The 27,462-nt window shown below is 41.8% G+C and overlaps 1 protein-coding gene across 8 annotated transcripts in view; it reads left to right on the plus strand.

Annotated features, from left to right (window-relative positions):
* Positions 1-27,462, plus strand: part of ARHGEF28 (Rho guanine nucleotide exchange factor 28) — a 317,878-nt gene that overhangs the window by 258,603 nt on the left and 31,813 nt on the right. For all 8 annotated transcript variants that reach the window (XM_059418064.1, XM_059418061.1, XM_059418063.1 and 5 more), the window contains 9 exons: positions 2,571-2,825; positions 5,019-5,095; positions 9,685-9,863; positions 10,908-10,999; positions 12,175-12,357; positions 17,422-17,553; positions 20,471-20,571; positions 23,605-23,643; positions 23,738-23,785. In XM_059418064.1, the coding sequence (XP_059274047.1) occupies positions 2,571-2,825; positions 5,019-5,095; positions 9,685-9,863; positions 10,908-10,999; positions 12,175-12,357; positions 17,422-17,553; positions 20,471-20,571; positions 23,605-23,643; positions 23,738-23,785 (1,106 nt within the window). The remainder of the gene's footprint in view (positions 1-2,570; positions 2,826-5,018; positions 5,096-9,684; positions 9,864-10,907; positions 11,000-12,174; positions 12,358-17,421; positions 17,554-20,470; positions 20,572-23,604; positions 23,644-23,737; positions 23,786-27,462) is intronic.

Consider the following 27,462-nt stretch of genomic DNA (forward strand, 5'->3'; position numbering starts at 1 on the left):
TAAGAACTAAGTTCAGGCACAAGTGGTAGCCTCTGCTCCTTGTATCCCATTTTTTTTTTTTTTTAAAGATTTTATTTATTTGACAGAGAGAAATCACAAGTAGATGGAGAGGCAGGCAGAGAGAGAGAGAGGGGGGGAAGCAGGCTCTCTGCTGAGCAGAGAGCCCGATGTGGGACTCGATCCCAGGACCCTGAGACCATGACCTGAGCTGAAGGCAGCGGCCTAACCCACTGAGCCACCCAGGCGCCCCTGTATCCCATTTTTAGCGCTCCCTGTAACTCAACATGAAATAGAAGCACAATATGAAGAGAAAAGCCTCATAAGTGTTGTTCACAGAAAAATAATGAAAACAAAATTAAGGCTTTTTTATTTTTATTTATTTATTTATTTATTAAGTAGGCTCCACATGCAATGCGAAGTCCAAAACAGAGCCTGAACTCACAGCCCTGAGATTAAGACTCAGATGCTTAACCAACTGCGCCACCCAGGTGCCCACAAGGCTTTCAGTTTGTACGATCTTCATATTGTCTTAAGAATGGAGTTTAGGGCACCTGGATGGCTCAGTTGGTAGAGCAACTGCCTTCAGCTAGGGTCATGATCCTGGAGTCCTGGGATCTGGTCCCGGGTCGGGCTCCCTGCTCAGCAAGAGGGTTGTCTCCTTGGGACCTTCCCCGTCTCATGCTCGCTCTCTCTCATTCTCTCTCTCTCTCAAATAAATAAATACAATTTAAAAAATAAAGTAGAGTTAAGTACAATACCCCAAAGACTAAAATCTGCCAGATTGTGTTAGGTCAGCTACTGCTACTCTAAGAATCATCCCACACCAAATTCCTGGTAGACTGAAGAACAGTCATGACCTACTGCCTGTCAGAAATTATAAGCATGACTTGGGGCTTTCTGGGTATAGCTTTCATGGTGGCTAAGTGCATGAATGGACATAGCTTCCTTGGGTCAAACCTTAACTGCTGGTCGGTTCTCGCTCTCTCTCTCCTGGGAACATTGGTTTACGTGACTTGCTTACAGCAATGCTTCTCAGACTTCTTTAGGGATCATCCGCTCCTGCAGAACTTGCTTACATGCAGATTCTGCTTCAGTGAGGTCTGAGGAGCAAATCCAGTCTACCTAGCAAGACTTCCAGGTGAGGTCGGTGCTGTGCTGTGTCACTTAGGGTAGCCTGCCATTACAAGACAGTGATTTGTCCCTGAAGGTCAAAGACTGAGCCTTTTCTTGGTCTCACCCCAAGTTACTTTGTAACTCAACTTTGATTCTCTTTACTCCCCTTTCCTATTTATGAATACGTTCTTTGGAAAGGAGAACCTTTTGTGGGTTGGTAAGTATAGTAAAGAGGATACTTTCACAGACAGTGAGAAAGAGAGTATTTTCCTTATGAAAGATCCCTGTCAGGATTTGTTCCTTGGTTTTCTGGAATAACCTTCATGAGTGGAGACATTGAGAACCTGGAAATGGTCAGACTGTTTGAGGCCTTGTTCTCTTCTCACTTGACTGCTGTTTCTGTGTGTTGATTTCTGCGGCTGTAGGCTTTTGTTTTCTCTCCCAATTTTTCTGCTCTCCTCTCCCTCTGGCACCTTCTGACCTCTTGAAACTTTCCCTTTGGTTTGCCTCAGTAAACATGAACTAGGTGCTCCTTATCATCCAATAAGACAATAGTTAAATTCTGTTTCATCTGGAGTTCTAGGAGGCTGTTCCAGAAACTCTTCCAGGGCTTTTTCTTGAGACCATTGGGAGATATGAGCATATGGCCCGTGTTTTAAGGAGTAATAACTAGAATCAATGATTACCTACTGTTGCCATGAGTATGACGGACCCATAAGGCACAGTGCCTTTGTCCCATTTTTTTAGTCTGAAAAGATGTTGAAATATCATCTTGAATATTTTTTTTTAAGGAGGGAGGGATTCAGGAAGGCAAATGAGTCTGGGGCCTGTTCAAGTCCCCCTGCAGCTCCCTTTCATGAGAGGATTCTCATTTGGGCCTCCAGGTTGGCCAAGTCCTAAGAAATTCATTGAAGGGATTACTTGATTACCTGTGTCTTGGAAGGTGGAAAGAAAACCTAGGTTAGTATATAACATACTCATTGCTCTTGGGGTAGGTCAGGCCAATCCTTAGAACTTAGACATCTGGGCGCCTGGGTGGCTTAGTGGGTTAAGCCTCTCCCTTCGGCTCAGGTCATGATCTCAGAGTCCTAGGATCGAGTCCCGTATCGGGCTGTCTGCTTGGCAGGGGGCCTGTTTTCTCCTCTCTTTCTGCCTACTTGTGATTTCTCTCTGTCGAATACATAAATAAAATCTTTAAAAAAAAAAACACCTTAGATATCTTACTGATAGTATTTTGCTGAACCATATCTGACAAATAGATCTTTTATAATTAAATCTTTTAACAGTTCCTTTTGGGGAGGAAGGGTGAAGAGTGATAATAAGGTATGTGAACCTAATCCAACATTTTTGTTGTGTGATTTCTTGTTCTTTGTATGATTTTAATTGCATTTAAAACTGAAAAAAAAAATCTTTCTCTGCACTTTGGATTATTCTATAGTGTTCTTTTTCCCATGCAGAAAGAAGTGAAGAACATAAAGACTTGTGCAAAGCTCTGGGCTTAATTAAAGACATGATTGCAGCAGTGGATTTAAAAGTCAGCGAGTATGAGAAAAACCAAAAATGGCTGGAGATCCTAAATAAGATCGAAAACAAAACGTACACAAAGCTCAAAAACGGCCATGTGTTTAGGAAGCAAGCATTGATAAGTAAAGAAAGGACTCTCTTACATGATGGCCTTGTTTACTGGAAAACTGCGACGGGTCGATTCAAAGGTATCCTTTCTCCTTCTTTGACATCTATCACTCATTTAGCAGGACAGATTTTCAAAAGGAGAGTGGTTCAGAGATGGCAGGCACCAGACAAACCCCGGACAAGTGGGAAAGGACCAAGTCATGAACTTTAGTAAGCAAATGCTATGTATCTTTGGTGGGAGTTCACTGCCCCAAGCTAAGCCCTTCCTGTACGTTTTATGAATTAGCAATTTGGGGTATTAGAATGAAAGGAGCTGAGAATTCTGGTAATTCTTGGCACAGAAATGTTGCTCTGGCAAATGTAATGTGTTGAAAATGAGGCGGTAGGTCTATACACCTAGGGTCTGTGTACCAAGCCAGCAGGGGGCTGTAACACCAGTGAGGGGAGGACTGCGCTCTGAAGGTCTGAAGGTCATATTCCGTATGCAGTCACAAGATGCAGAAATATACCTGCTCACAGTGGTACAAACTCTTTCTCAATGCTACTGCTTGGTGTTAACTGGCATTAATCTGACTGTGCTATTCTAGTTAAGAGTCTAAAACCATTAAGGGACTGATTCTATAGGGAGCCTCCTGCCTGGTCCAGGCTTTTTCTCAGCTCGGATCACACACTTTGAATCACCTTGGGAGTTTAAAAAAAAAAAAAAAAATTGCCGATCTTCAAGTCTTCTCCCAGAGATTCTGCCTTTTTTTTTTTTTTTTTTTTTTTACAGATTTTATTTATCTGTCAGAGAGAGGGAAAGAGAGCAAGCACAGGCAGACAGAATGGCAGGCAGAGGCAGAGGGAGAAGCAGGCTCCCTGCTGAGCAAGGAGCCCAATGTGGGACTCAATCCCAGGACGCTGGGATCATGACCTGAGCTGAAGGCAGTTGCTTAACCAACTGAGCCACCCAGGCGTCCCTGCGTTTATTGGTCTGGGGATGAAGCCCAAGCTTAGGGATGCTTAAAGGTCCCCACGTGGGTCTGCTGTGGCATCAGGGTTAAGAAGCACCCATCTGCTCACATTGTTTTTTTTGGTTTTTTTTTTTTAAAGATTTATTTATTTATTTATTTGACAGAGAGAGAGATTATAAGTAGGCAGAGAGGCAGGCAGAGAGAGAGAGGAGGAAGCGGCTCCCTGCTGAGCAGAGAGCCCGATGCGGGACTGGATCCCAGGACCTTGAGATCATGACCTGAGCTGAAGGCAGCGGCTTAAGCCACTGAGCCACCCAGGTGCCCAGCTCGCATTGTTTTTAATGTATCTTAGTGACATCCTCAGATAAGTGAGAGGAAGAGATTGTTAGTTGCTCCAAGGGAACTCAGATGTAATCTTTGGAGGACTGTGAAGTTTTCACAGTGTTTGCAGCTAATGACTAAGATGGGATTTGTGGATCAGCAATGTTGCCACTCAGCGTGAGCCACAGTTAGAACATTAACCAAGCTAAATTATTAACCAGTCTGTAGACCCTAGCTCTACAAGTTCTTTGCTCTTGGTTCAGTTCTTCGCATCAGCAGTTTGCTAATTCTGTGTTAGATGTTTAGTCAGCTAGTGAAGGTAGGTTCCTGTGTACAATTTGTAGGGGGCATATAGGATCTCAAACTCTGCTCAGGTCTAGATGGAATGATTCAACAGATTTGCACACATAAGTTAAGGCAGAAGCTGCCTTCTAATAGTTAGGATTAAGGTTCTTTTTCTCAAGGTAAGCATTTGCTCTGTTCTATGAGAATCTTTGTTTATTGGATAGTTCTTTTCCATTTTGAAAGCTCCAGTATTAAATGTTGCTGGAGATTTAGCAATACCTATAGTTACATGCATGCTTACACGGCTAATCGGAGTTGTTTGTAGAGTTTCCTCTCTGGCTGTCATAAATAAGGGCATTTTTTTTTTTAAAGATTTTATTTATTTATTTATTTGACAGAGGGAGATCACAAGTAGAGAGGCAGGCAGAGAGAGAGAGGGGGAAGCAGCCTCCCTGCTGTGCTGAGAGCCCAATGCGGGACTCCATCCCAAAACCCCGGGATCATGACCTGAGCCGAAGGCAGGGGCTTAACCCACTGAGCCACCCAGGTGCCCCAATAAGGGCATTTTTATAAAAGTTCCACAATTAGGCTAAATCTTAGTTTTCTTATTTTTAATAAATTGATTTAAGTTTCCACCATGAAATCCAAATATTTGATAAGGGCATTTGAACTGTGGTTTGCTTCATTAATACTGGCAATATCTTTTCTTTGAAGATATCCTGGCTCTACTTCTAACTGATGTGCTGCTCTTTTTACAAGAAAAAGACCAGAAATACATCTTTGCAGCTGTTGTAAGTATATGGTCATGTGACACACATTTTAAAGGGTTGGGTACCACATATCTTTTGAGAAATGCCTTAAAGTCCTTGTGAAATTAAGTAGCCGTTGGCAAGAGCCCACCCCTTGTATTTCCAGTAGTATTGGTGATTGCCGTGTTCCCTCTCATTTGGTTTAACAAGCATGAAATGTGTTGATTTATAGCCAGGAGTGGTGGTCATCTCATTCAGTTGCTGATCGCCAATTCAATTGTTAATTGTTAATGTAAAAATACTAAAGTACCTTGGGACTGGTTGGTGCGCAAGCACTCTCTCAAACCCTCAAGTGACTCTGTTGTCTGGCCATCGTGGTATATCTTCCAGATCTCTCCCACCCCTTTCCTGACCGTGCCTTCCCAGCCACTCAGATGTTAATGCTGGGAACAGCAGGTCTCTTCCAGAATCTTGTCCTACTTCCTTTGGTCCATCCCTGGTGTACCCACTACTAGCTCCATTCATAACTATCATGATGTTCCTTCTGCCAAACAAGAGAACATCATTGTGGTATCTAAGAAGAAGAACAAGAAGAACAAGAAGATTCTTGTTTCTACTATAATGGCTACTAATTACTAAGCTTACTCAGTAAAATTTATCTTTATAGTGTGGTACATGAATCTCATGGCTGGCACAGAGTTAGGCTAGAAGTAAAACGAGTATTTTATAACATCTTTTACACAGCATCTTGCAGTCCAGAATGACTCACTTAAAGAAGGAAGATGTCATCAATTAACTTTGTCAGCCTTGTGGAGCATTAGGCCCTGTTAAAGGAAAGAATCCAAGATGTAGTATCAATGTGGGCATTATAATGGCGGCTCTCTAAAATGGTTCTTATTTATCATCCATTGATAGATAGGACAGTGATAGATAGGACAGTTGGGAACCACTAGCACATGTCATAAATTCCAGCTGGTTTTAAGTCAAAGCTTAATGAAGTTTCTGTTTTGCCATTCAGAGAAAACAAAGAAGCATGCCTGCCCAGGGTTGGATTTGGGGGAGGAAGAGGTTGGTAGAGTGCTCCCCTGCTCATCTGTGCTTGTCAAGTTGGCCCAGCAGGCTTCTTCACCCTGTTAAGCATGTTGCTTTCATCAGGATGCTGATGCCAGGTTGCATAAAGCTCAGAGATTGCTTCACGGGGCTACTCCAGAGGATAGCTAGAGGCCTTAGACAAGTCCCCATGGCTCTGAGCCATTCGAGCTGTCTATATTGCATATTTCATGACAACCCAGTGATTTGTCAAGCAGCCTGTGTGTGCTTTTTTCTAGGATCTAAGTAGGAAGGTGGGACCATTTTGTTTGTCCTATGGAAGGTGAGGACCATGACAGGAGAGAAAACAAATTCATACCACACTTTTAAAGAAACCCAAGTTTGGCCAAAACCAGAGAGCTGAAAGAGGAGCAAACTGTGCCTTCTTGGGTGTTACAACAGGCCAAGATGACCTGCTGATGGGTCAAAGATTAGACACAGCATAGAGACAACTGTCTTATCTTCTAGTTCAACATAGTGTATGCATCGTGGTGAAGGTGTGATGCTCACTTTATAGTCACTGCTTGAAATAAGGATCTGTCCCACTTATGTGACCTCTTTCAGAGTTATCTGTGCCTGCCTTAGACCACATTTGCCTTAGACCACATTAAGCTGGACATTAGGAAGGCAGTCTGCCAAATGCCAGGATGAAGGTAACCACAGCTTTCCTCCTCTCCGTAGAAGGGGTTTGTCTCTGGACAACAGTAAGATGATGCTGATACTGTTTCATGGAGTTGCTAGCCTGATACGTAGCAGCTTTCATAAAAGCCAGCCAAGCCCCTGTCCATGTCAGGGAGCAAAATAGAAAGCATTATCCTTAAGGACTCAAGGGCACTACACTGTTCAAGCATATGCTTTTGAGTGGCATCAAAGACATTTAGGTTAGCACAGCCCTCCAGTCGTAAATATCTTATTTACGCTGTATTGAGGGAATTGCTTGAGGGAATTGCTGTATTAGCCAGGGTCATACAGATGTCTGGATTTCCTGGTTTGCATCTTGGCATTGGAGAAAGTCATCTTCATGCTAATAACCACAGGTAAGTTTCTCTGCTCTAGGTGCTGTTAGAAGAACTTTAGGAAATGTTTATCTTGCTACGTGTTACAAAAGACATGATGAATTTGGACATGGCCAGAACATGAGCAGCTGAAAACAGCAGAAAAAAATGGAGTCCCTATAAGATAATTTTGCTTTTAAAGAGGACTCCCCTGGAAATGGGAGTAGGACCCAAATCTAAGAAATGACTGGGAAATTTCTCTGAGTCTAGGAGGGCCTCTTAAATCTTGGGTTTACTGAGTCTAGGAGGACCTCTTAAATATTAAAGAAGGTAATTTCAAAATGAATCATAAAAAAAGACAAGGGAACATGGAGATGTACAAGTTCAAGTTCAAAACAGGAAACAGTCTGAAGGTCTTGTTGTCCCAGTGGGATTTCGAATGATATTACTGACAGAGACAACCACTCTGTGGAATCCCAAATGGAGACGGGTGACAATAGAGTTGAAGGTAACAGCTCCCTTTCCTCTTCCTCTGGGGCACACTCTGCCTTGAGGGCTTGGTGGGAAGCAGGAGAGACCTGGGAGTGGACTTGGGATCGAGGATCCCATAGCGAGTGCTGATACTTTAGTAACCTGGTGAGAACACGGCCTGTCTCCCAGACGGCAGGGATTACTCAGAGACAGCCTGTGTGTTCACATGGGTACCTGAGCCCAGGATTGCTAGTCTGCTTTTTCCAAGAACCAACACATCTCTGGTTTTTTAAAAAAGGGGGAATCCCCCAGTTCTTAAATGTTGGTGACTGTTTAAAAAAAAAAAAAATCTGTTTTGAAAATACAGTGGCACAAGCTTGGCCACAAACTCTGCAGGCTGGGTTAGGCCTTGCCATGACCAATTTTTAACATCTGTTTTTAAGGTAGACCCATTACTTCCATTTCTAGAGGTTTAATTTGAATTCTTGATCATATCTAGTGTTCTAGTGTGATTAATGTGAATAATGATGGGCATGATTCTGCTGTCTCCTCATCTGATGGTAATTTAATTTAATTTTCATTTTATTTTATTTTTATTATTCTTATTTATTTTATTTTATTCATTTTATTAATTTTTTTCCCTCACCATAGCACATACCCTGATGGTGATTTAATTAATGCTACTTTCTACCAGCTTACCTGTTTTTCATTTAAAAAATATCTGACCTTACTACCTTGCCTCCTTCTGCAGCCCTAACCAACTGGTTCAGTTTATTTCATCCTTGCTAATATCATAGGCAATTTAAACCCACTCTGACTTTATATACAGAGGCCATTTACTTTGTAAGCTGAGGAGCCTAACTCTGTGCATTGGAAGAAGGAAAGCAAGTAAGGTCTTGGGTACTAGATTTGTGACTGAATGAAGGATATCACTAGTACTCAGGAGCTCCCCCTAGTTAGAGAGGGCAGTATTCAAAAAGTTGGTGTCATTCTTTGGTTTTGTTTTTTGCTGCTCGGAGAAGAATGGGCTGGAGAGGTCTTCTGGGTACATACACCCTTGCACACAACTTTAGATGTGCACTAAGGAGTCAGCCGCGCGGGATGTGGCAAGTTCTGGGTCAAAGCATCACTCTGTCTGTGAAGGAGAAGCCAAACCACATACTGCAACCGACTCTCAACAGGGTTAGAAGCCATGAACCAAAGAAAATTCTTCATACTTAGCCCCCCAGACTGTTTATCTCCTGGAGGCATTCTTTCAATTATTATTTCAACTACAGCTTCTTCTCTTACCCATCATGGAATCCCCCAGTGCTTAGAATGGGACCTCGAAAGAGCACAAAAATGCACATAGAAGAGGGGATTTTGTCACGGCTTGTACACCGAATATTAGCTTTCCTTCCTATTCTGCTCTGATGGAATTATGCTAAATCCATTTCTACAGACATTTTTAAAAGCCTACTCTATGCAAGGCAGTGTCCTAGGGGTACGAAGATGAACCCGACCCATTTCCCCCTCACCGAAGGCTTACGTGGTGGGTGGGAAGAAGAGGCACCTGCAGGCAGAGCCACAGAAGTTCAGTTGCTGTGCTCTGTCCTACGGTAGCAGAACACACTGCTTGTGCTCGGGGACTCTGAGTTCATGTCCCCTCCTCTCTTGTCATTCTCACAGTCCACCCAAAATACTGCTAAGTCCTGTGGACTCTTAGGTCTCCCACCCCTCTCAGTCTTCTTGTGATATTTGAGATGCTATTTTCTATGCTGTGCCCTTCTAGAAAAACCCCTGAACCCCAGATGATGGCATTTTGAGATTCTCCATGCTCTGATTGTTCTTTTTTCAAAAGTTGTCCTTTTAAGCCACTCATTCTTAAGGACAAACATTTTCCTGTATCCTTTTTCTCCATCGTCTCTTCACCATGCCCTTTCCATTGGCGAGCTTACCAACTTGTGCAGCACTTTTGAAAGGTTGCAGTGAAATGATTTGCCTGCTACTCTCGCTTTCTGTAGCTGATGCATTTGGTGAGAACCTTTGCTTTTGGTAGGATGCTGTTTTACCGGCACATCTTTCTCTTCTGTGCAGGACCAGAAGCCATCGGTTATTTCCCTTCAGAAGCTTATTGCTAGAGAAGTTGCAAATGAGGAAAGAGGCATGTTTCTCATCAGTGCCTCCTCTGCTGGTCCTGAGATGTACGAAATTCACACCAACTCCAAGGAGGAACGAAATAACTGGATGAGACGAATCCAACAGGCCGTAGAAAGGTAACCTTTTCTTCTGTCCACACTCAAGGGAATGGACTTGTTCAGTTGGGAAAGTATTCTAACCATGTTTCCTCTGCATGAATGCCTTGCCTCAGCCAGGGGGGTCTGCTCCCTCCCCACTCCCCCCACCTCTGATAGCCCCTCATCTGCAGCCTCGTTCTCTGCACCTCCCTGCATGTAAAGCCCTCCGTCCCCCCACCCATGTGGCTCCTGCTCGTCTTTGGTGCAGCTCATGGCTTCCCTCCTTTGTGAAGACCTCTTCGGTTCCGATGGTCTCTTCCTTCCCTGAAATTCTTTACCATCTGCTCTCCAGAACATTGACTCCGTGCTTGTCACAAACCACCTTGTAGCTATTAGCTTTTTTTGTGTCTATGTGTTTATTAGATTGGAAGCTCCTCGAGGGCAGGGGCTGTGTCTTTTGTTTCTCTTTGTGGCGAGTTCTGAAGAATCATTCAATAAACATTTTTCGGTTGGTGGATCTATGTGTTCTAAGTCAATTTATGCCTCATTACTTGTGTTTTTGTAAGTTTTTATGAACAAGATGGGGTGAGGGTGATCTTTCTTTCTGGTAATTTGATTTGATTGATCTTGAATGATGTTTTATAAAATTCTCCCACCTCCACTGCTCCACACCCAACCTGTCACTCTACCCTCTGTCCCCTCCCAACTCCCTCTCCTCTGTCCCATTGAGAAGTACCCAAACATAGTAGAAAGTAAAATATGAATATTTTAGTTGGGCCTAATGCTAGTGTTGGTAGTATGGGGTGGAGGGAGTGGTACACGTTCATACGAATGTATGTTTGTGTATATCTGTTTGTTGGAATTTTTGAGTCACCCTGTACTTCACACTTTGAGAGCTGTGTCATATTGTGCAAGCTTCTTTATATACTTAGGAAAACCAGTTATCTTGGCTAGAGGGCATAACCTTTTCTGAATTTTTCCTTCTCTGAGTAGTGTTACTGCCAGATCCCCATTTATTACTAATGAACCTAAAGATACTTGGATTTGGTTTCAGTTGTCTGTCTTGACTATTGTCTCTTAAAGTTGCCCAGAGGAAGAAGGGGGAAGGACAAGTGAATCTGATGAAGAGAGGCGGAAAGCTGAAGCAAGAGTGGCCAAAATTCAGCAATGTCAAGGTACCGTGCAGACATGTCTGATCCCTGGCTGTGGCATTCTCCTTGGATGCTGGGAAAACCCAGGTGTCAAGAGTGGGAGATTGTGATTAAATGGTTAATCTAACTCTGTGTACCTGAGGCCTACCCACCACTCTTCAGAACAAGAAGTATTGGCACTAGGAGTGTTCAAATAAAATGGCTATCCCCCTTCCTCCTTAGTGATTTAAAATAGATGACAAATTTCCCAAAAAAAAAAAAAAGGGCACATAATATGTATGCAACAAGAACTGTGGGCAGTATGGTGTAGCTGTGCATTGAAGTACTTGTCCAATGGTGTCATTTTAGGTCCCGGCCCTGTTGGGTCACGGTGATGTGACTTTGGACAGGGAACCCATCAACTCTGGTTGTCAGTTTCCAAGTCTGTGAATTAAGGAAATTAGATCAGCTCAGTGAGTCTCATCTCTGGGTGGACATCAGAATTACTTTGAGGGTTTTGTAAAAATTCTGATGCCTGGGCCCTTATGCTCAACCAATTCACTCCCTATCTATGGAAGGTGGTTGTGGATGTCAGTATTTAAAATTCTACCCTGGTGAAACTAAGGCAGACTGAGAACCCCTGGATTAGATGCTGGTTGACGTCCCTTTAAACCGTGAGAATCATGTGATATGTTGGAATCAGAGGAAAATGATGCATGCAAAGATGGTCAGAGAAATTGGATGTTTAGAAACAAAAACAGAAGCCAGTAGGTTTGGTTTTAACCAAGATGGGCTGAAGCCTGAGTAGCTTTGGGCTTCTGCATTGTTTTTCCTTGTGGGTATCAGTCATCATGAACAGTGCCACCTCAATTTTCATTCCTGGGCTTCGTGTTTAAGACTAATAGAAAATAGCCTGAACAAAGAATGGTTGTGCAAGTTTTTCTGGAATTAGGGGCATGGAAAAGGAAATGAACATCTGAGTACAGTAAATGTACATAAAAGAGAATGGAAGATAGAGTTGTTAAGTCATTTGCTGGAGACTAGTCACTAAGTGGAACAGTTAGGATTTGAACCTGGTTCTGGCCCACCCAACAACTTGTGCTTGATTTGTGAGACCATACTGCTTTGCTGACAAGCAACATTTTTATCTTAGAGCTTGGATTTTCAGACAGTTGCTGTATTTATCTGATAACCTTCTATGGTAAATAACTGTTTCATAGAAATACTCAGTAACCAAGACCAACAAATTTGCACATGTTTGGAGGAGAAGCTGCATATCTATGCTGAACTTGGAGAATTGAGTGGATTGGAGGATGTCCATCTAGAGCCCCACCTCCTCATTAAACCTGACCCAGGAGAGCCTCCCCAGGCAGCCTCCTTACTAGCTGCAGCGCTGAAAGAGGGTAAGTTGCTTCCAAAACTATGGGGCTTAACAAGTTCAGAAAATGCCTGAGTACCTTCTGTGTGCCATGCACTATGGTTTTAATACTCAGGATATAGCAAAATAAGACAGGGTTCCAGTTGTGCTACAATTCATATTCTAAGAATTGCCAAATGAAAGGAAATAGATATGTCAGGTTGTGTCAAGCACTATGAAGACAAAAAATTGTCTCTCAGTAGATGAATGGATGAAGAGGAAGTAGTGTACCTCTACAGTGGAATCTCACTCAGCCATAAAAAGGAATGAGATCTGACCATTCACAGCAACATGGATGGACCTAGAGGCTATAATGCTAAGTGAAATAAAGCAGACAGAGAAAGACAAATAAATTCACTCATCTATGGAATTTAGGAAAAAACAAATTAAAAAAGAAAAATAAAAAAAAAGATTCTTTTTTTAAATTAACATATAATGTATTATTTGCCCTAGGGCTACAGGTCTGTGACTCATCAGTCTTACACAATTCACAGCACTCACCATAGCACATACTCTCCCCAATGTCCATCACCCAGCCACCCCATCCCTGTCACCCCACTCCACTCCAGCAACCCTCAGTTTGTTTCCCAAGATTAAGAATCTCTTATGGTTTGTCTCGCTTTCTGGTTTTGTCTTGTTTCATTTTTCCCTTCCTTCCCCTATGATCCTCTGTCTTGTTTCTCAAATTCCTCCTGTCAGTGAGATCATATGATAATTATCTTTCTCTGGTTGACTTATTTCACTTAGCGTAATATCCTCTAATTCCATCCATGTTGTTGCAAATAGCAAGATTTTACTTTTTTGATGGCTGCATCATATTCCATTGTGTGTGTGTATGTGTATATATGTATATGTGTGTGTGTGTGTATATACACACACACATATCTTCTTTATATACTATATACACATCTTCTTTATCCATTCATCTGTTGATGGACATCTAGGCTCTTTCCGTGATTTGGCTATTGTGGACATTGCTGCTGTAAACATTTGGGTGCACGTGCCCCTTCAGGACACTACATTTGTATCTTTGGGGTAAATACCCAGTAGTGCGATTGCTGGATCATAGGGTAGCTCTATTTTGAACTTTTTGAGGAACCTCCATGCTGTTTTCCAGGGTGGCTGCACCATCTTCCATTCCCACCAACAGTGTAGGAAGGTTCTCCTCCAAAAAAAAAAAGACTCTTAAGTACAGAGAGTAAGTTGGTGGTTGCCAGATGGCAGGTGGATGGGGCGATGGGTTGAAATAGGCGATGGGGATTAAGAGTACACTTAGCATGATGAGCACTGAGTAATTAGAACTGAATTACAGTACTATACACCTGAAACTAATGTAACTATATTAATTATACTTCAGTAAAAAAAACAATAAAGACAAAGACAGTTTTATTTGGAAAACTATAGAGGGCAATTGCTTCAATGAAGATTCTAATAAAATCTGAACCCTAGTTAAAAAAAAAGAAATGGGGGCACCTGGATGGATCAGTCAGTTAAAGATCTGACTCTTGATTTCGGCTCAGGTGGTGATCTCAGGGTCCTGAGATTGAGCCCCGAGTTGAGCTCCCTGCTCAGCAGGGAGCCTGCTTGAGATTCTCTCTCTCCTTCTCCCTCCATCCCTCCCCACCACGTGCCTGCGTGCATGCTCTCTTTCTCTCTTTCTGTCTGTAAAACAAAAAAATAAATCTTTAGAAAACAAAAACGAATGATAACAGGATAGGGAATAAAGAGAGGGATGGAGTGGGAAGGTTGTTTTTGAGTTAAGGTAACAAGGAAAGGCCTCTTCGATAAGGTGATGTGTAAGCAGACATGGGAAAGTGAAAAAGCCGAGTAGACATCTGGGGAAAGAATGTTTCAGACACAGAGAACAAAAGATGCAAAGGCTTGGAGGCAGGTGCATAGCAAGCCTGAGGAGTAGCAAGGAGGGACGACCATGCAGGTAGAGAGTGAAGGGAGGGGTGAGGGGTGGCAGATGAGACAGAGCTAACTACCACTCACTTTACAGGACCCGACTGAGTTAAGTATGGAGCTTGGATTTCATTCTGAGAGACGCTATAGGAAGCATTATAGGGTTTGAGTAGCAGAGTGACGTCATGGGTGTTCTAAAAGGAGCCCTCTGACTCCTGTGTGGAGAATGGACTATATAAGGGGGCAAAGTGCAAATATGGGTAATACTCAAGTTTAGAGTACAACCATGGGAGTTGGTGGCTGAGGTAGGGTAAAGGAAATGAGGACGTCAAGGAGACATGAGGCTAAGGTATTGGAAGGACTAGGTTCACAAAAACGGCTATTTCTGAGAATTTAGATAGGACTAGCGTTGGGGGAAGGGAGAGAACTTGCACCGGCTGCTACACTGTTCAAGGAATCTGTAGATGAATGGCAAGGAGAGGTAGTGAGTGCTGTGATCTGATGGTACAAAATTAAAGGCAAAAAGGGGGTTGGCGGGATAATAGTTTGGCAGTGACAGTAGGGACAGTGAGTTTGAGAGAGAAAACAGCTACCACCTGGGAGAGTTGCAAGGAATGCAGACAAGGTTTGGAAGGTTCCAGACCATGAACTAAATGTATCCTACCAATTGTTTTTGTGACTATCATTTTGTTGCAACACAGCCCTCCACACTCATTTACCTATGATTTGTGGCTGCTTTCTTGCTACAGTGGTGAAGATGAGTAGCTGCGACAGAAACCGTGACCCACAGAGTCTAAAATGTTTGTGATCTGGTCCTTTGAAGACCCAAGTTTGCCAAGCTCTGGCTCAGAATCTCAGAACATCGGCTCTGGAGGAGAATTTAGAAATCATGGCATTCTGTCATCTTTATTTGATAGGGAAACCAGGATCTTAAGAAGGGCATAGAGGTTGTCTGAAGTGGGGTCTACTGGCAGAATCATTCATTCATCCATTCATTTTCAGTCATTCGTTGAGCATCTGCCCTGTGCTTTACTCTTGGTTCTAAGGAAAGAGTTAATACCTTTTATACTTTGTAGTGGGGTATGGGCTGCCGGTTATGGAATCAGTAAGTCACCCGGATAAAAGGCACAGCATAGGGAATATAGTCAATGGTACTGTATAACATTGTGTGGGAACAGATGGTAGCTACACGGGTGACTTACTGTGTGTGGTGAGCACAGTGTAAGGTGTTCAGCTTGGGGTATCACTACCTTGTATACCTGAAACTAATGTAACATTGTGTGTCAACTGCACTTAAGTGAAAAAAAAAAAGAGGGAAATAAAAACATAGTGGAGGAAGACAGACAATACACAAGGAAACAAAATAATTTCACAACAGTAACAAAATAAGATTGGGCTGAGGTGAAGGCTTTGCTTTAGTGAAGTCAGGGTAGACTTCTCCAGGGAGATGATTTTTTGAGATGAGAATTGAAGGATGAGAAGAAGGCCAGCTGACTGGGGATCAAGGGGAGGACCATTCCTGGGCAGGGAGAAAGTGAGTACAATGCCCTTGTCTGTGGAATGAGCTTGGTGTGTTCTAGGGGAAGAAGGAAGGCAGGGTGACAGCAGTCAGGGAAGCGTATGAGGGGAGGTCGTGTGGGTGGGCAGAGAAAGATCTCTGCAGGCTCTGGTTAAAAAAAAATAGATATTTTATTTCCAAACTGATGGAAAGTTACTGGTGCTTTTTACCATGAGAGTGGCACCATTGTATGTCTTCAGAAGAGAGCCGGCTGCTGGCAGGAGAGCAGAGTGGAGGGAGACCAGTTTGCCTGGAGATGGTTGGTTGGCAGTTACACAAGCTGATGGGGGGTGTTGGGACTTTGGTCTAGACCCAGGAATGTTGGCAATGGATGTATAAGGAAGTGGACAGGTCCAAAGTATATTTTAGAAATACAGCTGGAAGTACTTTTGAATGGGTTGGTGAGAACCAGTGACCTTCTCATTGACCTTGATAATGACCTTGATAGAACTTAACATTGATCATGTGCTACTTGTATATAGTTAACAAATATGTTGTGTTTTCCTCCTGTAGTCTGCAGACTCCCCTAATTAGTTACCGATGCCCAGGGGCCCCAGGAATAGAGTAGGTACTCAAAGAGTATTTGCTAAATTCGAATATTGGGCGCAATGTTTTAGAAATATTTGTAGAGCCCTCGAAACTATGCCATTTTGCATACTTGTTGAAAGCATTTAATTATAAATAAAAACATGATTTTCTGGGTGGGTTGTTTACCAGTCTTACCAGATCCTAAGAGTAGCCTTTGGTGCTTGTTTAAAATGCAAATTCCAGGGCACCTGGGTGGCTCAGTGGGTTAAAGCCTCTGCCTTCAGCTCAGGTCATGATCCTAGGGTCATGGGATCTGCCTTCAGCTCAGGTCATGATCCCAGGGTCCTGGGATTGAGCCCCGCATCGAGCCCTGCATCGAGCCCCACATCGAGCCCCATATCGGGCTCTCTGCTCTGCAGGGAACCTGCTTCCCTTCTTCTCTCTCTGCCTGCTTCTCTGCCTACTTGTGATCTCCGTCTGTCAAATAAATAAAATCTTAAGAAAAAAATAAATAAATAAAATGCAAATTCCTTGTCTTTTCCCTTGCAGAATGTGATCTAGTAGGTATAGGTAAGGATTGGGAATCTCTGTTTTTTAAGGCACAGTTGAGGAAATTTTCTTTCAAAGAATAGCTCATCTTTTTGAATAGCACATTTTAAAATCTTAAATGAATTGAATTACAGAATGTTTTCCAGCAGACTAGTGTACTGAAAGTTAAAATTGAGATTTTTTTATACAGTGCATCTTTTTATTAATTTTCTATTATAAAATTATACGGGAAGTATTGGTCTAGATTGCAGGTTGGCAAATTTTTTTCTTGTAAAGAGCCAGATAGTAAATATTTCAGGCTTTACAGGCCACATGCAGTTTCTGGGACACATTCTTCTTTGTGCATGCATGGGTTCCTGTGTGTATATTTTAACAACTCTTTAAAATATAAAAGCCATTTTTAGTCCCTGGGCCATATAAAACCAGACACAGGCCAAAGAGAGTTTGCCAACCCTTGATCCAGATTAAACAGTGTATTTGGTTTTTTAATTTTGTGTTCTTTCTTCTTAGCTGAGAGCCTCCAAGTTGCAGTGAAGGCCACACAAGCAGGCGATGCCTGTCAGTCATCCGAGGAAGGTTCTGGAGAATCTTCCTTGACGGATACTCGGAGCACCCCCGAAGAGCCAGGATCATCTCCAGCTTGTAAGTGAAAGTTCAGGCTTCTGCGGTGAGCCTGAGCACAACCTCTGGAACATACAGTGGTCGTATGAAATGAAGGCAATGACTCTGTCCCTATTTGGAGGAGACTTACTGTACTTTTTAAGTTAGAGAAAACCTGGGAATCAGTCTACTAGCCTAATTTATATATGATAATGACACTGCTGTTCCAAGGACAAGGATTTCAATAGTTGGTGGGTTATCCTGCTCTCTGACCTGGGCAAGCTTTGTTACCTTCTCCAAACCCCACCCTGCCTCAGTTTTGGTAAGACTTATGGAGGACAGTTTGGAATATGGTTGTGAAATAACTTTTAAACTTTGGGTTTTTTGGAAAATGACTTCCTGCTGTTCACGAAAGAACAAGTCCTCTGACTTTATCTCAGAGGCATCAACTGAGCAAACATAACCCAGAAAGCTAGACTCCAGCACATTCCCGCAGACACATGGTTTGGTGGCATGGTGAAAGGCAGAAGTGCCAAAAAATCCTTGATCTTTGTCACCGTACGCTTCAGTTCAGGTCAGAATTCATTTATTGAAGGCCCTGTTTCAAAATATTTTAAATATGGAAAAGTGTCATGTCGAGAATTAGGTGATTTCTTGGAACCTAATGATGTTGTTAAACGTATGAGCTGAAGATTTCATTCCCTACAGTCTTCTGAGATAAAAGCACAAAGAGCATATTTTTCATTGTATTTGGGTGATAAAAACCTTATTTCCACCAGGCCTCATTATGCACAAGACAAAATGTCTTTCGTAGCTAGAGATGAGAGGATTAAATTATCTCTGAATTTCTTTAACAACATCCCTTGGTTAATTAGGATCCATGGAAGCAGTACAGTTTTAAAACTCTGGACTTTTTTTGAGATCGACACTAATAATTATTTTGTCCTCTCAAATTTTGCTTGATCCAGCCCTGCGTTTCTATTTTCAGAAAGTGCACATATGTTTTTCATTTTGACACAGCCCAAATTCATCAGGGGAGTTGTACTGCCCTGGGTGATTTCCTTTTAAAAGAAGAAACTCATTATGCCACGGAGGAAGTTCCATCTAAAAATACATGGGGGGATCGGCTGCTCTCAGCCTCACCCCGGGGACAGCTGAGGAGGCTCCACACGGCCCCTACAGCTGCTCAGAGCACCTGGCTGCCTCTTCCCTCCCTCAAGACCAGGCGGTGAAGTTTCTCCCAGTCTGTGCCCACATCTCCCATGACTGGGGAGAGGGCCCAGGGACACCCATGACATCTGTGAAAACTGTTGAGAGGCTGTTTACAGTGCCCTGGTACCAGGATTCACGTACGGAAGGGACAAGGGCATGTTTCTAGGGTCCCGTACCCCCGAAGACCTCTTTGTTTCCGGGCTGGATTGGAGCCTGGTGCTATAAGAGTTGGATTCTCTTTATAAGGTTGATGGAGGCAAAAGACGATTCCCAAATGAGGGCCTTTCACTGACTGGGTCAGTTCTTTGTTGGACTTTAAGGACTGAGTCCTTCTAAGTCAAGCCCATGCCAATCTAAAGTCATAGACTAAGCAAGGCCTTCTATTTTCATCCTCAATATACCTAATCAGATGGTGAATATAATCTACCCCTTCCTAAATTCTGGAGATCTGAAACTGAATAAGGAACAGAGGGACCTGATCACTTGTCTCACCATCAACTTCTTTGCCCATTTGATGGTCCTCATTGCCAGGCAGTGGGAGGAGGGAGAGCGAGATAATGGGTAACTCTTTGGTAAAGTCTTGGATATCTCTCTTAAGAAGTAAGTATAATGCCCAGGAGTGGAACCATTTTTTGAGTGACAGATTAATTTCTATAAAATGTCCCTCACTATAAGTGAAAAGCATTGACCAGCCTGAGCAAAGCGAATTTAATTTTTAGCTGATAGAATTCGAAGCAGTTTCTACTTAAACAAAAAATTCTTTTTAATAGAAGTGGCTTTTGGAGTCCTAGAGGACTTTCATTTAGAGAAGGAGAAAAAGTATTTCTTCCATCAATAGTAAAGTTTCAAGATGGAACCATGTGTCCCAGTGAATATTTCACCAGGGCCCCGTCTGGACATGGTTCCAGTGTAAGTCTGTGTGTGGAAATGCTTTGGAAAGTCTAGTTTAAATCAGCCTAAGGTGAGCATAGTGTAAGTTTTAATGGAATTCCCATGGGCAAAGAAAATCCCACCAGCAGAGATTTAATGGGCAGAGTGAAATCTGTGTTTCTTAAAAATATTTCTGGATTTAGAAATATTTCTCTGTTTCATACATTAAATATACAGTATTTCAGTTGTTGTGAATGTAGCATATAAGCAGTATTATGAGAAAAAAACGCTTGGAAATTGTTTTTAAAAAGTTACTTCGAGACAGGGACAGGTTCCTATTTGTACGACTGTTGAGCTCATGAAGTATTAGCCAACCTGACCCTACTTAGAAAGATATCTCATTCCCTGTGTCGATTCCTCCTTCTAAACCTTGTTCCTGGTCTGCTGCTCTGACACTAGCCACCAAGGAGCCTATCAGCCCAGCTGTCTGCTTAGACCTGGGTCAGCCAGCCCTTGCTTTTGCTGTACAGTGCCTGTTTCCAGTTTCCTCCTCCCCAGGGGCTTTTGCCTGGTAAGCAAAAGTGAAATGTAGAATCCTCCTCTCCATATTGCCACCTCTCTGCAAGAAAGAAAATGTAAAAGATGGGTGATAATTGAGGCCATTTGTCAGTTTGGTATCTCTTAGCATGTAAGCTCCCCGAGGGCAGGGACACTGTGCTTTTGCACTGTTTTGGCCCCTTGTATGAGAGTATGTACTATGTGTGATTTTTGTGTTTCTTACTTTGAAATACGTGTCAGCTGTGTACACAAGAACCCTGTGCGCTGGCCACTGTTTGATGATGTCCTTTCTGTTTCTGTCTCACTGGTGTGCCTCCAGCACTAGTCACAGAAGGGACAGGAGGAAGAGGCTGTTGGGATGTGGATCCTGGCACCCAGGGTTTGGGAACCGACTTGGCAGTCTCTGATGCAGGGGAGAAGGTATTGTGAACTGATTTGTTAGTAAATGGCACCAGTTACTTTGTGTAGTAACGTAACCTCAGGTCCTGGGCTGTCGGTGGCAGTGAGTGGTATGCCAGTGTTTTTCCTCAATTGTTCTCAACTTCCCGACTCTTTATTTTACCTTTCTGACTTAAATTTCCTCAAAATGTTCTTGCTCTGCCTCTATCATGTAGGTGTAAACAAAGAAACGATTTCAACATTATTAAAAGGATTTAAAACTCGAATGTTTGTGTGTCTGCGCACTCTTACTTCTGGTCTCCCTTCTGCTTTTCTCCCTGCTAAGCTCTAGCTTGTCACCCGCCACTTAGTGGCCCTTGGCCGGGAGGCGGTCCTGGCAGCCGGCAGTGTCCTTAAGGCAGCCAGGTGGTGCTAAGTGGCGGAAATAATGTGGACTTGGACTCCTGTTGCTGCTTTCACTTTCTTTTACCTTCCTGTCTTTTCAGATTGTTTTCCCCTCTCTACCCACGTGGTCACCTACTTTTTTGTGAGACTTTTTAGTCAACCTGACCACATTTTGCTTGGGGGCAAAGTAGTTTCAAATGCCTTTGGGAGGGGGTAGGGGGGACATAGTTTACACATAGGTTGTGATGCTCATTGAAAAACTAAATGCAGGGAACTTCCTCTTCACTTCAAATGAATCTGGGATGTCAGAAATTGGGAATAAGAGTAGGATTCTGGGAGGTGGCTAGTTGGCCTCCCCAGGGTGGGCTGGGGCTCAAAAGTTTCAGTTTTTATCTAAAATCACGTTAGACTCATTACCAGATACCAGTATGTGCTAATGTGGAAAAATGACATATGTCATATATTTATGTAATAATTTATATGTTATGTATTTTTGCATTTATTATATATGACTGAGACACCACTCCAAAGAATTTTTAAAATCCACAGGAGATATGACTGTGACTTAGTATTTTTTTTTTAAAAGTCATAAGCCAAAATAAAAACAGGAATGCAATATTTTATTCTGCTTACTCTGACTGTAAGCTTTCTGACTTATTTCTTCTTAAAACATTCCAACTTTTTTCCTCCTTTTCAGTGTGGATTTCACTTTTCATTCTGTTGCTTCCAACTGCCTTTGTCCTAGAGGAAGGGAGAGAGAGAAGGAGGGCTGGTTAGTTAGTAATAGTTTTTTCTTGAATGGAAATCGTGGTGGCTCCCACCCCTAAGGTCTTTTTTCCTTCTATGGTTCAGTCACAGGTAAGTGAAATGAGGTGTGTAGGTCCCCCTCATTTGGGGAGTGAACCATGGGGTGAAACTTTCTGGAAGAATTTTAATAAGGCATTTGAGAAAATGAATTGACAAAAAGAACAGGATCGCCTGAAATCAAATGTTTAAAAAAAAGTGTGATGGATATTTTATAGTTAGCTTCTTTTATCAGGTAAGGTTTAAAAAATATATTTTTCTGAAAGAATTTTAAAAAGTGCCGCAGACCGAAAAAATACCTGGTGTGTCAATCACCAGCTGCGGTTATGCGCACACACACCACAAGGTGGCAGACCAGCTCCATGAAAAATAGGACCTTAAACATCTCTGGTATCAAACTTCGCTGTTCCTGGAAATAAGTAACCACATGTAACGTAATTCAGCTCATTTCTATGTTTCTAATTTGTATAGAGTATAAAAATTCTATAGCATATGATTTCCTTATTACAAAGGTAATGACTGTGAAGCAGGGACCAAACCACAAGAGCAGAGAGAACTCTAGAACTCACTAGAGAATGGGGGTTCTTAGCCCAGTATCATGGGGGGTGGGGAAGGGGGGGTGGTTCCAGGCACAGGCCTAATGACTCTAAACTTCATGTTCTATTCCATCCTTTGTCCTTCCTATCTTAGAGGTTCTGGTCAGTAAAGAAATCTTTTATGGGCAATATGGGGAAGAGTGTGGGGGAGGGACAGGAAGAAGGGATCTGGCTATCTCCTCAAAGCTTCACCAGCCTGAACTGATTGAATTTACAAGTCCAGAGTTACCCAAGAACATTACCACAGCTGACCGTTTCTTATGGCTTCAGTGTAAAGTTGCTCAGATAAGAGCAAGCAATGTACAGGGGACAGTAGGTTCTAGGAAGGCAGGGAATTTGATGATCTCCCATAGCACAAGGAGTGGAGTATACAACAGATGCATGATATTTATTTAGGGAATGGAGTGTGAATGTCCTTACATGCTGGACATCACTGTTACATTTGTAGATAACAGCACTGAATCATGTAAGAAGCCCTACTACTCAATGGGCTTATGTCCTAGTGAAAGAAGACAGGCAATAAATGAATAGACAAATGTTCAGTTCAATCCTGGAAACCAGAAATCCTCACTATCCACATGTGTCTCTACTGTGTGCATTAGGGAGACAAAGAATGAAACATAGACCCCCATCCCCCAGGAGCAGGTGGTCTCCAGCCCCACTCATGGCCTCTGCTGATAGTGCTTTTCCTAAGGCGATCACAGATGTTTCCACTGAGTTCAGAGTAGGATCTCGAGCAGGCCAGCGAGGTGCTGACCCTTGGGCCACCTCTGGGTCTGGGTTTCCTCTCCCAACCGCTGGCTGCTTTGGCTTCGTGAATCTTCAGCATGGAGACAGGGAGCTAGAACTCAGACAGGATGTCCTCCAGGTTCTAAATCTGGCCTCAGGATGCAGGGGGGCAGCCTGGCCCGAAGGCCAACTTCAGTCTGGGCACGGAGAGCTCAGCTGACCATGTGGTTTCCATAAGGTAAATATTGTTCCTTACTGAGAGAGTGCAGAGCTTCCTTACTGTCATCCCTTGTTGTTATTTTAAAGGGATGTTTCGGTGAAAAGTTGCCCTGTATCTCAAATCCAGAGTTTGCACAGATGGGGCTCTCATCAAGGGGTTGTTTAATTCTGTAGGCTTTGATTTCTGGCCAGAAGAGGGTCACTATAGAAGAGTTTAGGGGGAGTGAAGTGATTTACCTGAGGTCAGAGATTTTTGGAACACTAAGTGCAGCTTTTCAAAAGTAGAGCGATTATTCATTTTCTTATTTTTTACGTATTTTAGGTGGAATATAGAAGTTTCCCAGTTTCTTCACAGTCAGAGGTGAGCTCTACACACTTGAAATTGTCATCCTCTCTTTAGTTTCAGATAATGAGTGCTTTTTCAAGAATTTGACACTTATGATCTTATCTTTCAGATTATACAAGCGATACAGAACTTAACCCGTCTCCTCTATAGCCTTCAGGTAACTGTGCTCCTCTGATCTTTGACCTTGGGAACGTTTCTCTTAATGCAATGCATTTTACTAGATGATTCCCAGACATTAAAAATTAGAACGTCTGAGAGGTGGCGAATGATCTTAAAAGAATGCCAATTCCCAAAGTGCAGCTCTACTAGTTGCTTGGAATTTTACCTGGTTTTGTAATCATGAGGCAAGACTCCTGCTTTTTAGACCGCTCTTCTCTGAAACCATAAAACAGTTCATATCTTTAAAAAATATGGATGACTGTGATCTGACTTGAAGTTTACGGTGAAACTCTTAGGTGAGTGTAGCCTGGCTTCACATTTTCTGGTGAAAACTTAAATTCGCACCTAAACTTTTTTCATTTTCTCCTGTGGACTGGGGCCTTTAGAACAGTTAAATAATTCAGGAGTTCCTTCATTCTTTTGTTTGTTCATCCCCCTGACATTTATTGGGCATTCTCTCTGTGCTGGGCACTATGCTAAGGGCTGGGCACACAAAGGCTGATGGGGCACATCGGGTGGCTCACTGTCTCTCACAGAGAGACAGACATAAAAACTGTGCTTGCGTTTAGGATTACAGGGATGATCCCTTAGTTCATGCACAAGAGAGGCCAGATCCAAGCGTTCACTATATGGATTAAAAGCATTTTAATGAGACAAAAGCAATGCTAATGTTAAGTATAAATTGGTAGAAAAATTTGAGGATGTAAGTAAATAAAATGGCTTGTGATTCTACAGAGAGAATTACTACCGTGATGTTGGTATATACCCCTCCAGTTTTTTTCCCTAAGATTTTATTTGTTTATTTATTTTAGAGAGAGCTTGAGTGGGGGGAAGGGCAAAAGGAGAGGGGGAGAGAAATTCTCAGGCAGGTTCCATGTCAAGTGCAGAGCCAGACATGGGACTTGATCTTATGACCTGAGATCAGGACCTGAGCTGAAATCAAGAGTTGGATGCCTAACTTCCTGAGCCACCCAGGTGCTCCTCCCTCCAGTTTTTTAGAATCATTTTCTATATATTCTACTTTAACATGTACCTTTCTATTCATTCAGCTATTACTCTGTAGCACAATTTTTGGTGGCTGTGTAATATTCAAGTCTATGGCATATATCCAGTTCTTTGTAGCTACAATTCTGTATTAATTAGGTCTGTTAGATATTCTTGCACACTAAGCTCTTTGAACACAGCTGAGTGTTTCCTTAGGATAAATGGCTAGAATTATTTTTTTAGGCTTTTTAATAGATACTACCCCAAATAATCAAACCCATCAATATCCCTCTCCTCCTCAATTTGAAAATAGATCAAGGTATCTGATTACCTTATTTTTCATTTCTTTGGTTGCTATCGGAACTAAACTCCTCCCCCCTGCCCCTGGTTTATTAGCCATTCCTACTTCGTACCTTAGACCTGTTGAATATTAAAAGAAGATTAAAAGTAAGTCTGACTTTAAGTTTTCACCAGAAAACAATGTAAAGTCATGCTGCATTTGATGTTTTCTTATTTATGCTTTGAATCAAGATTCTTTCTTTTATTGACCATCTGCCTATTGCTCTAGTACCCTATCTTAGTAATTAAAGTTTTAGGTTATATTTGAATATATGACAGTGATAGTCTCTTACTATTTTTCTATGCGTTCCTATATATTCTTTCCTAAGAGATTTGAATCACTCTGACAAGTTTTGTATCCTCATACCAGGGCTGATAAATTAAAATTTCCTATTTATGAACAAAATTGGAGAAAATTGTCACTTTTGAAGTAAATAGTCTCCTTGTTGGAGAACATGCTGTTTGTCATCTCTTACTTTAGATTAGAAGATGTTTATGTTTAGCAGTTCTATTCTTTGGACTGTTTCAGATAGAATGTTAAAATTTGAAAGTAGTATGGCTATTCTTCAATGGTGACATCAATTTGATTTTCTTGGCTTTTACTTTGTCTTACTTCTAGAAATGTTGTAAGTAAGTGTGACAATAGCAGGCTTCCTTGTCTCGTGCAAGATCTAATGGGAATCCTTTGGTGTCTGACATTAAGCATGTTGGTCTGGGGTAGATCTTAGAGCTGATTTATCATAGAAAACAAACATTTCTTCTTTTACATTTTAACTGAGAAATGGCTATAGTTTGAGCATAGTTCACTAATTTTTGGGAGATGAAAACATTGAGTATCTAAGCTTGTGTTGCCTGATAAAAACATTCACAGGTCATCTCTCTTCTTTTCAGTGTGGCATGCCATGCTTTGTGGATTCAGGGTTTGGGAATGCTTACCGAAATGACCTAATTTTTGCACAATATTAAATTGAAGGGAGATAGCAAATTCTACAGTGGATTCTCTTAACCACGACTTTTGAGCGGGTCTGAGGATGTGGGTTCTGGAAGATGTCAGTTCGTGGGGCATTCATCTCTTTTGAAGCTGAATCTTTTAAGCATGATTAAAGTTTTTACATATGCATTTTCAAATGAGATGCAAATGAAATTTGATCCCAATATTAGGAGAGCAGAGTTAGAGATGGAGGGGAGATGGAAAGGAGAAGACAAAAGTTGAGAGAGCAAACTGGGAATTTTCCTAAATTTGAAAAGCAAGTGCTAGTGTCTTTCCTAGATCTAAGTATCAAGTGTAAATGTGAAAATGAATATCCAGTCTTCAGGGTCACCTCCATGTGAGAGAGGAGAGAGTGGTCTCATCTCACATGTTGGGTAGACATGAAGAAAGTTTCCTGGTGGCACTTACTTAGCGTACTGTGAACTTTTCATGAGTGTAGTCTTCTCCCATGGTAGTTTCAATATACAAAATGCTGGATTTTTGTTTGCTGTATTGATGCCCTTGAAATTTATTAGAATTAATAAATGTGCATTCTATAGTTTGCTCTAGCCAAGTCAGCAGAGCCCTGAATGGTTATTTACATGCTAATTATTTTGTATTTAAATATAATTAGTACCTATTTTCAATGATAATCATTGTTCTCCTTTTAATAATTTCTAAAAGACTTTAATTAAATATTCATGTGAGTTTTGGAATTTTTAAAGTAAGTTTTCAATTGTAAAAATGTGAATTTTATTTCAAAAGGCTACAGCAAATTCATTTTTGAATCTTATTCTAGGACAAGTACTAATTTAAAATTTCTTTGCATTCTTTAATCTTCAAAAGTATGGGGGAACTCTTGATCTAACAAAGAACTACTAGTCAAATCCCTGTGTTCCCAGCATCTGTTACATGGACAGTTTTAAAAATTCTTAGGAAAGAAAAATGTGAATTTATCCCTGGGAGAGTAATAATTTTTCATAGCAAGTCAAAACACACATACATACCCAGTATGTGGCCATTTTCAATTTGTCCCTTTTGTGTTTCTTTGTGCTTTAAACAGGAACTTACAAAATTAAAAGCTTCCAAGGGCATTCACAGAGATTTTTTTCCTTTCTTTTTGGTTTTGTGGAATCCTTCCAAATCTTGGCAATTATTTCCTGTGATGCTGCCAAACTTTTCATAGGCAGATACCGTAACTCCAAATGGTTTTTTAATCTGGTTGGTAATGTCCTCTGGGCTTTAGAGTATCTATGTTCCCTTAATCATTCCAGCCTCCTGTTAGCAATCTATTAAACAAATGAATTTCAGCTTAGGACTTTATGTATGACCTTCCTGCAATAATACGAAGAAATAACAGTAACGAGATAGCTTTACCACTT

This window comes from Mustela nigripes, chromosome 12 (assembly GCF_022355385.1).
Source record: "Mustela nigripes isolate SB6536 chromosome 12, MUSNIG.SB6536, whole genome shotgun sequence".
Lineage (NCBI taxonomy): Eukaryota > Metazoa > Chordata > Mammalia > Carnivora > Mustelidae > Mustela > Mustela nigripes.